The 10,757-nt window shown below is 35.5% G+C and overlaps 2 protein-coding genes across 2 annotated transcripts; both read left to right on the top strand.

The window, feature by feature from the left end:
* Window positions 1-6,908: 6,908 nt before the first annotated feature.
* LOC125587103 (DEAD-box ATP-dependent RNA helicase 7-like) lies at window positions 6,909-8,439 on the top strand. The gene is made up of 2 exons (XM_048757250.1): window positions 6,909-8,375; window positions 8,432-8,439. Exons 1-2 carry the CDS (start codon window positions 7,064-7,066, stop codon window positions 8,437-8,439), a joined length of 1,320 nt encoding a protein of 439 aa, XP_048613207.1. The 5' UTR covers window positions 6,909-7,063.
* A 32-nt stretch (window positions 8,440-8,471) lies between these two features.
* LOC125587795 (sister chromatid cohesion protein PDS5 homolog A-like) lies at window positions 8,472-10,755 on the top strand. Its single transcript, XM_048758981.1, has one exon. The coding sequence runs from the start codon at window positions 8,483-8,485 to the stop codon at window positions 10,310-10,312; it is 1,830 nt and encodes a 609-aa protein (XP_048614938.1). The 5' UTR covers window positions 8,472-8,482; the 3' UTR covers window positions 10,313-10,755.
* Window positions 10,756-10,757: the final 2 nt, after the last annotated feature.

Here is a 10,757-nt window from a genome sequence, read left to right as displayed (position 1 = left end):
CTGAGCTGCAATGTTGCATATTGTCTTTTAACTGAGGATGGAGAGCCATCAAATCTCCAAGAAGCAATGAGCAGTCCAGATGTTTCTCAGTGGATGGAAGCAATGCAAGAAGAAATTGAAGCTCTACATAAAAATAAAACTTGGGAGCTCGTACCATTACCGCAATGAAGAAAAGAAATTGGAAACAAATGGGTTTATAAGATCAAGCGAAATGGTGATGACCAAGTGGAGCGGTATCGTGCTAGATTGGTGGTGAAAGGATATGCTCAGAAAGAAGGCATTGACTTCAATGAAATTTTTTCACCTGTGGTTCGACTTACAACAGTTCGGATACTGTTGGCAATGTGCGCTACATTTGACTTACATCTAGAGCAACTAGATGTGAAAACAGCGTTTCTTCATGGAGATCTTGAGGAAGAAAATTATATGCTCCAACCAGAAGGTTTTGAAGAAAAAGAAAAGGAGAACTTGGTTTGCAGGTTAAACAAATCTCTGTACGGTCTAAAGCAGGCGCCAAGATGTTGGTACAAGAGATTTGATTCCTTCATCATGAGCCTTGGATATAGCAGACTTCATGCAGGCCCTTGTGCATATTTCAAGAGGTTTAGTGAAACAGAGTTCATTACTCTGCTGTTATATGTAGACGACATGTTGATAGCAGGCCCCAACAATGATCGTATCAATGAATTGAAGGCACAGTTGGCTAGGGAGTTCGAGATGAAGGACTTGGGACCAGCAAACAAGATTCTAGGGATGCAAATTCACCGAGACATAAATAATAGGAAGATTTGGCTGTCACAGAAGAATTATTTGAAGAAAATCTTGCGGAGGTTCAACATGCAAGATTGTAAGCCAATCTCTACCCCACTTCCTATTAATTTCAAGTTATCCTCCGGTATGAGTCCTAGCAGTGAAGAAGGAAGGATAGAAATGTCTCGAGTACCGTATGCATCAGCAGTGGGAGTAGTAAGTCGGTACATGGCGAATCCTGGCAAAGAGCATTGGAATGCCGTAAAGAGGATTTTACGGTACATTAAAGGAACCTCGGATGTTGCATTATGTTATGGAGGATCAGACTTTGTTGTCAGAGGCTATGTTGATTCAGATTATGCAGGCGATCTAGATAAAAGCAAATCCACAACCGGTTATGTGTTTGCACTGGCTAGCGGAGCTGTAAGTTGGGTTTCAAAACTACAGTCAATTGTGGCTACATCGACAACCGAAGCAGAGTATGTAGCAGCTACACAAGCTAGTAAAGAGGCGATGTGGTTGAAGATGGTAATGGAGGAACTCGGGCACAAACAAGAGAAAATTTCTCTTTTTTGTGACAGCCAGAGTGCCGTGCATCTTGCAAGGAATCCAGCCTTTCATTCAAAAACCAAGCACATACGAGTCCAGTATCACTTCGTTCGTGAGAAAGTGGAAGAAGGCACGGTGGATATGCAGAAGATTCATACAAAAGAAAATGTAGCAGATTTTATGACGAAAGCAGTCACTACTGACAAGTTTATTTGGTGTCGATCCTCTTGTGGCCTGAAGGAGACGTAAGCAACATGGGATGATAAGGTAGAAAGAATGGTGTGAAGATCCGATTGATCCTCAATCAAATCTTCAAGTGGGAGATTGTAAGTCAAATAACACGTTTTTCATAATGGACGGTGAAGTTGGACGGTGGAGGAGGTGATTTTGTCAATAATTATGGCTTTCACATGTCTAAACTTCTTCTATAAAAAGAGAGCTAAGCTGAAGAGGAAAGCATCCCAAAATCAAAATCACAAAGAGAAGTGAAGAAGAAGAAGAACGTGTGAGAGAGAAAAGAAAAAAAAAATTCTATAATCTCTTACGGGTATTTGGGATCGGGTTGAGAGAAAATTATTTAGAGAGTTTGGGTATTTTCTCCTATTATAACGAGAAAATTATTAATTGATTTCTCCGTTATAATTGAGAGGTTGTAACTCCTATTATTTTTCTCGTAATAAATTCTTCTACCTTGTCCGTGGTTTTTACCCTTTGGGGTTTTCCACGTTAAATCTGGTGTTCCATTTATTACACTATTTCTCAAATTATTAGCTGCGACCCTACTCTATCCGGTCCAGTATTACAACAATAGAGACTTTCATATGACTTTTAGGTTTGCAAAATGATTGATTTGTATCTTCTTATCTTTTTATAGAAATGCCTTTGTTTTCTTACTATTCAATCATGGTAGTGGCTAATGATTGCAATCAACTTTGCAAAAAGCAATCTTTGACCGATATCTGTGAACCAACATTTAGTAAAGTTCACAAAGAAAGTGCTACAAAAATATTGACTTGACGTTGTAAGAAACTGAGTTCGAGAGTCTATAGAAACCTTAACCCAATGTTTTATTTGCTGGCTTCATGGATACATGTGCTTATTTATGACTCATGAAGCATGAAGGTTTATTTCCATATAAACTTAAATTTTGTACTGAGTTGATTTTTGTTGTTTAAAAAGAGCAGTCACTGCTTCTGATTGAAAAATCAAGTGACCATTGTCCATTCACAAATAGGGGTGTCAATTCGGGCTGGCCCGGCCCGGTCCGGCCCAAACCCGCTAAGCCCGTAAATATTTGAGCCCGGCCCGGCCCGGTCCGAAAATAATTTGGGTCTAGAATTCAAAGCCCGGTCCGGCCCTTATAGGGCTACAGGGCTTTTCGGGCTTTTGTAGGCTTTTCGAAAAATAATTTGTCATTGTCACTTCCATCGTTTTAATACATGTGAATTTTCATTAAAAAAAGAGTTTCATTTTTAAAAAATAAAAAAAAGTATAAAGTGAGTTTAAAATTTTCTTGTCTATCACAAATTTTTTATTTTTTCGTATGTTTTAAAAACATTTTATACACAAACCAAATTTAATAAGATTTAAATAATCAAATATCAATTAAAACAAAAAATATAAGAGAACAAAATTTATGATAAACATGGTCAAACGTTTTATACTTTATATTTTGAAAATAAAAACATGTTGTACATGAAAGAAGAATGTACTTTTGTAAAATTTAAAATGTAACACTTGTAATGATGAAACAATAAAATGCATTAAAAACTTTTATATTTGCTTTATTAGAGTTTAGATAAAAATATTAAAATAATATATCAATACTAATAATAGTTTCGATTACAAGAAAGAAGGATAATTTTTACGCTAAAATATAAATTTCGGGTTTTCGGGCCGGCCCTAGCCCAAACGGACTTAAGCCCAAAATACTCAAAGCCCAAATGGGCTTAGCCCGAAAGGCCCAATTTTTTTTTGGGCTTATAAAGCTAAGCCCAAGCCCGGTAATTTTTAGGGCTAGACGGACTCGGGCTACGGGCTTCGGCCCTAATTGACATGTCTATTCACAAATAATGATATCAGCTGAACAGAATAAAGCTATCATCTTTACATTTTTACCACACAAAAAAAAAAGAAACGAATAAAGCTATCACAAAATTGGAAAACTTACCGGCGGTAACGGTGAAAGCGAATTGCAACAATAGAAAAAAAAAACATCAATAGTGGAAAGGAAGACTCTTTATTATAATATAGGCTTTTAACTAAATTGGGGTTTAATTGAAATTAAACTGATGACCCATATGTGGTCTCTTCTTATCTACATCAATATTTCTTTGATTAAAAAATTATAAGTCATGAAATTGATCAAAATGATTTTTCTTTGGTCATTGTTTCACTGTAACAATTCAGTTTCATTATTATATTCGTTACCTCATCTCAACCCAAATGTTTCTTCATCTCAACCCAAATGTTTCTTCAGTGAATATTAAACTATTAGTTTTTTACACACACACGACTTTACCTTTCATATTGTTTTATTTGGTTCGCGTTAAAAAAAAATGTTTTGTATTTGAGAATTTTATCCTTAATTGTATTGAAGCAAACCTTTCTTCATAGAATAAGATGTATTCAGGTAGGTTTGATATTGTGTACATAGTTTTAGATGATGAAAAAAAAAATAATGAATCGTTTAATATATCTACTTTTTCATATTTATCCACATTCACTTTATACAAATTTGAAACATGTGGCTACAGCTCTTACATACGTGCAGAGAAGCCATATTTTGTTAAAGAGGGATCTCTACGGCTTCGGTGTTGTGCTCAACCAGATTTAACCCGACGCCCGAACAAATGAGAGAAACAAACTTAAGGATTAATGGCTCCACAATAACTACGCAGCTGCATGAGCATTGAGTTTGGATAGACTTGCTGATCTCTGTTTGAAAAGAACGATACCTATCAGCCCAAGATGAAGGTTGTAGTAGAAAACTTGATGAAGATTATCAACGAATCAGAGAGTGAGATCGTTAGATGGCCATGAGTAAGGAAAGTAGTGAACTAAGAAGCAAGAGTCAAGCCACATGAGACGTGAAGGGAAGGAGTTAGTGTTGGAATACAATTTTTGCGTTTTGAATATTTTTTGCATGTTTCATAAAATATATAAATCAATTAAAGGCAATTTAGTGGCTCATGCGAGTAATTGATCTGTCAAATATATCGATGACACTACTCCAATATCAAATCCCAAAGCTTGGTTTGCTAAAATTATATAATAAAGGACAATGGAAAAGCTTCGTATAAATTCTAATACTTGAACATGTTATTTTATGTTATATATATTTATTTCGCTATCCAGAAGAAGCACTAACAAATGTACTCATGTCTGCCATGAGCTTTATAATTCATACATGCATTATATTTTATCAACTCTCACACTTCCAAAATTTTAAAGTCTATAAAAATGAGAAAAATAACTATGGAGTTGATGAATTTTTAAAACAGACTTTAGACGACGTGGAACAAAAATTTGAAAAGGCAAAAAAAAAAATTCAAACACTTATAAAAGTAAGATAAATAATATTTAGATACTGAGACATGTTTACAATTCAACCAGTTAAATACCATAATTAAAAGTCTGTATAAGTTGATGACAAAAAAAAATACCATAATTAAAATTTAATTAATTTTTCCTCATTCAGGTATTCACCTTATATATAATTTCTAATAACAAAAGAAAATTGAATACTAAAATTTTTGAATTGCATAAGACAAAAGCAATGAATGATTTAAAATTATTTTATATTTGTCTATAGCTATTTATATTTTTTATAATAGATTCAAAAATTTATATATTAAAATAAACATGCTAATATTGAATCAAAATTAAAATTTAAACAAAAAACTCGGGCGTAGCCCGGGCCGGCCCTAGTTATTTATATACAAACTTATGTTTCATCTTATATCAAATGAGAAATTCTAAATATATATAGATTCCTTATTATAAATACCATATCCCCTATGTATTAAAAGGAAAATATTTTTAAGTTGTAACATTGCTTTCAATGCTAAGGTTTCATTTCCACATAGCTTCTCACGGCTAGTCTTTAGTTACTAGGAAATTTACAAGCGTGCCATTTTATAATACAACAAACCAACGATCGTTCATTAAGTTAGTTCACAACCGGTTTAGTTGCAGATGGTTTACTGTCGATTTACAAAATTATTTAAAGCACAGATTTTTCTAAAAACTTTCTTGATTGAAGTCGACTAGCAACCAGAACGCGTCTTCATCACAAGATATAATGCTGCAATGTAGTTTAAACCATTCTTCTTATCATCAACGATTAGTGTAAAGCCCTGGCACAAAAATATTTCCTACAATCTATCAATCAAACACTAATAGCAAAAGAAAGGCTCAGCTTCCATGTTAAGATCAGGTGATGAATTCTAGAACAATCCTAAAACTAAGGATTCAATCAAAATCATAAATTACTGAAACTACTGTCTAAGGGCATCATATCAAGATCAGGTGATGATTAATTCAAATAATCTCATATCCATAACGAGGGCTCATGTTATATTGGCCCTAAACAATGCATTACTGATTTTTATGATTTTCGATTGAAAAACTATTGTAGAACAATTTTGATTTATAAAGATCAAACATAGCTATTTAACTACTGTTATATAAAATTTGCTTGGCGCGGGTTATCACCTATTACAATTTTTATAAGAGCTTCAAGCAACAAACATGACAAACACTAGCATAAATTATTATACAGAATATACTGTATGTTATAAGTTTGTAACTAGAGATTTTTATAATCATTATATCTCTTTTGATTTGGAGACTCTTAATTGCCTTTTTAATTTATTTTTAACACAAGAGACTATCATATTGATTTCCATTTCGTGGTCCGTCATTCATCATGGAATGCCTTGTGTAGTCTGAAATAATATCTCTCGTTTGAACGTCAAGAACGAAGTCACGAGGATTGAGCTGCCCACTTTCTTATCATTTGTTCTTAGCCGTATACGCAAGGTGCACTTCAAACAGAACCATTATCTCACGTGTTGAAAGTAAGCTTGAAGAAAGCTTGTGGAGCAAGATATCCTAAAGATATTTGGAATGGAAAAGAAATAGGATATATACTTGTTTAGGAGTTATCTAAATAAGTAAAACTAATGAGATTAGGAAATTAACATTCCTATATAAGAGGATGCCAATGTGTGGCATAATTTATGAGTTGAGAGAGATTGTGTGAGAGATTATGAATTACGAGATTGAGAGAGCTTGAGGTTTTGAGTTAGTTTCCTCAAGAGATTAATAAGAGAGTTATTCTTATTAAGTTTGATTGTGATTCATATATTGTGATTCTATATTTGGTATCAGAGCAACAGGTTCTAAACTATGTTCGATATCGAGTTAATCTTTAAATTCAGATTTGAGAAAACTTCAGGGGAAATTATAATGGTTATGGCGGCAACTTTATTCAAGCTAAATTCACTTGAGTCTGAAACGGATAAAGAGATGACAACAACGAGTAAGATTGTGGTTCAATATCAAGAAACTTTCACAGATCGCAAGTCTATAACAGAAGAAGAAAGTGAGTTTTGAAAGACATGATTCTGAATCTGGTGATGATGGTGGAAAACAATCGAAGAAGAAGAAGCACAAGAGTGTATCTGGTGGAGATAAGATAGTAAATATCGAAAGCTTCAAAGTTAGTGAAGGAAGTCGAACACAAGAGAAATCTCTGCTGATGTTTTATAGAAGAACAGGGAAAGCTTGGAAGAAGGGTTACCTGCTGTATGAAGTTAAAACCGACGAGGACAAAGAAGACGAATCTGACGAAGGAGCTTCTGATCCAGAGGAGGAGATCGGAGTTGATAAAGTCTGTGAGTGGACTGAGAGTTTGTCTAAGTTATGGAAACGTGACCTTGAGTATCTAGATACAGGGCATAATGATGATGTTAAGAAGAATGATGTGAAGAAAGAAAAGAAAAAGAAGAGCAGCAAGAAGATGAAGCTGAGCGTAGAAGATGTCAAAATCAATAACTCTAATGCTGTTTTGAAATTCAAAATCACGGATCCGTTGAGGGAGAAGCTTCAAGCAACGACTTCAGAGATGATTCTTGGTGGTGCTGATCTTGTTGGAAGGGCCCGTACTGGGCAGGGTAAAAAATTGGTTTTGGTGTTACCTATATTGAAGTCTTTGATCAATGGACCCGCAAAGAGAAAAAATAAGAATAGGTATGGCAGGCCACAGAGTGTTTTGATACTTTTACCAACCAGAGAATTGGCCAAGCAGGTGTTTGCTGACTTTGATGCATACGAAGGATTTGTTGCTTTAAATTCTTGTTGTGTCTATGAGGGTTCTCAGGAGATTAAACTAAAGAGAGGTGCTGACATTGTAGTTGGTACCCCTGGTCGTATCAAGGATCATACTGAAAGGCACAACATTGCTACTTGGTTTCTGAAACAAGATAAGAAGACAATCGATCTTGTTGGTAATGATAAAATAAAGGCCAGTAATAGTGTTAGACCCATTGCTCTTCCATGCAATAAGCAATCTATGTCAAGGTTGATTCCTTACACCATCAGTTTGTATAGCAGTGGAGGTAGTAAAATATGTTTCACTAAGACTAAAGATCAAGCTTCTCAGTTTTCTGGTTTGTTACCCGGAGCTAGAGCTTTGCATGGTGACATTCAACAATCACAACGTAAGATTACTCTTGTTGGATTTAGAAAGGGCCAAACCGGAGGAGCCGGTAAAAGTGGAGTTGCGATTATGTTATACGGTTCCAGAAAGTCTGGCTTGTCCAGTATTGAAAAACAAACTGGTAAAAGGTTTGAACATGTTTCTGCACCACAGCCTAATGATATTGCCAAAGCTGTTGGTATGGAAGCTGCTGAGAAGATTATACAGGTCTGTGACGGAGTGGTTCCTGCATTTATGATGGCTGCAGAGGAGGCTGCAGATGAGTATGGTGAAGGCGACAAGCTCTTAAGAAATTGCTTTCTAAGACAGATAGTAAAGGAGAACGATGGAAATAGCAAAACTCAAGTGATTGGTGAATCTGAGATTGAGTCATTTGAGAAAGATGAGGACATGGTACTTGATCAAAAGAAGTTTGAGACTCTGTATCATCATGAGGAGAAGAGTTCAGGGGATATTATTATGGGTCAGTCTAGAATCTCTGAAGATTCTGCGGAAAAGAACAACGAGGATAGAATGAAGATTGGTCAAAGCTGTGTTGAGTATGAGAATCTGGAGAGTTTTCTTAAGTTACCTCTCGAGGATCCCTGCATATTAGCTCACAAGGAGAATGAGTCTCTGAGAATTGTGTGGAGAACCCTTGGTCTGAAAATAGCTGCTACCTATTTTAGTTCGTATGTTGTTAATACATGTAAGGTATTGTGGATTGTGAACGCAAAGGTCGAGACTTTCGAGCTTGGAAAGACACGGGTGTCAAATTTGAGGCCGAGAAAGTCTGATATTAGGACTGATCGGAGATACAAAAGAAATCCAAGAACCTGGGCAGATAAGAAGGAGAATGAAGGCTCCGGTTTAAGAGGAAACGAACTCGGTCAGGTTCGCGATCAAAGAGATCTGTATCCAGACATACTGAAACAACAGAGACTAAGAGATGTTGAGATGCAACAGCAGCGAAGCCATGAAACAAAGTCGAATAGGGCTACAAATCTTGATAGGGAAAGGAGAGAACACAAAACGATAGTTGATGAGAGAACCCGAAGTGGCTATCCAGTTCGTCAAGGTGAAAGAATATGCATGAGTTATCGACACACTGGTCTCTGTGTCTATGAGACTGAAGGAAAAGAAGACTTTATGGAAACTAACCTTGAAAAGCCTGAAGATAGCACCAAGACTGCAAAAAAGTTACTTGCAGAATCTAAAACAGAGAAAGCACAGAAAGGTTCAACGAAAATAACTACAAAGAAGCGACTTGATAAATCAGTCCACTCAGATGCCAAGAAAAGGAATTCAGAAGGTGGAAGCATGGATATGCAAATTGCCAAGTCGTTAAAGAGCAAGAAGAAGAATTCTCGGACAATGAAGTCTTCTACCAAAGAATTTGAACAAATTATCAAGAGCCATCAAAAGAGGAATCAGACAGCTGTTGAGGAAGTGGAGTTCAATAAAAGTGAGCATGGTGAGGAATTGGTTAGTAAGAGAGCTAACATCTGGTGGTCACTTGACAAGAAGTTTTATGATGGCATCATAAAATCCTATAAACGTCTTAACAAGATGTGTCAGGTGTCTTATTCGGATGGGGATTCTGAAGAGCTTAATTTTAATAATCTTAAAAAAGAACGTTGGAAGATAATCAGTGATGAAGAGGTGTCAAAGTTTTCAAGGATTCATGGAAAGTTCAGAGATGTGGTAAGGAGTGTGCATTCAGATGATGAAGAACATGGTAAGCTTGAGAGAAAGAGGAAGGATACTTTAATGCTGATGGGAGTTATGTTGTGTATGTTAGAGAGAAGGAAGACAAGGATGCATGGTTTGACAGTATTGAAATTAATCCGACGTATATTGGACGATCTGCTGCTAATGATACTGAAAAGAAAGAAGATGGGAGGACAAAGTGTGGGTAATACAGTTCGAAGCTTGAGTATTTGTTTCAGTGTAGCAATGGGGATTCATGCTGATGAATTAAGCAAAGAATTTTTTGCAGGCTCTAAGTGGTTGGTCTTAAGATATGACGTTCTAAACTTGGAAATAATTAAAACAGCTATTGGATTTGCCAAGCAAGAAGATCTTTCTGTTTCTTTGATTTTAGCTAGCTTTAAAATGGCTCCTTACAAAGAAAAGGAATGGAAGGAATGGGAGGTGAACAACTACAAGGTTAAGGAGCAGAAACTTAGGATCAAGATGTGTTCAAGCTTAAGGGGGAGAATGTTGAAAGTAAGCTTGAAGAAAGCTTGTGGAGCAAGATATCCTAAAAATATTTGGAATGGAAAAGAAATAGGATATATACTTGTTTAGGAGTTATCTAAATAAGTAAAACTAATGAGATTAGGAAATTAACATTCCTATATAAGAGGATGCCAATGTGTGGCATAATTTATGAGTTGAGAGAGATTGTGTGAGAGATTATGAATTACGAGATTGAGAGAGCTTGAGGTTTTGAGTTAGTTTCCTCAAGAGATTAATAAGAGAGTTATTCTTATTAAGTTTGATTGTGATTCATATATTGTGATTCTATATCACGTCTATATTTAACCGACTTTTTTTTTGACAAAATATTTAACCGACTTTGTACTTCATATTGATTTTAACTCCTCTTGTTTGATTGATGGAAATGAAGCTAATCTTTTTAGAGTACAAGCTTTGTCTCCAGACACGACATTGGTTAATTACTCGATAGAAAAGATCCCCAAATGTCTGTTAAGAGAAATGAACACTGGTTTTGTATTTTGTGACAATTTTG

The sequence above is a fragment of the Brassica napus genome, chromosome C5, assembly GCF_020379485.1.
Source record: "Brassica napus cultivar Da-Ae chromosome C5, Da-Ae, whole genome shotgun sequence".
NCBI classification, from domain to species: Eukaryota; Viridiplantae; Streptophyta; class Magnoliopsida; order Brassicales; family Brassicaceae; genus Brassica; species Brassica napus.
This window is presented reverse-complemented; position numbering and strand designations above follow the sequence as displayed.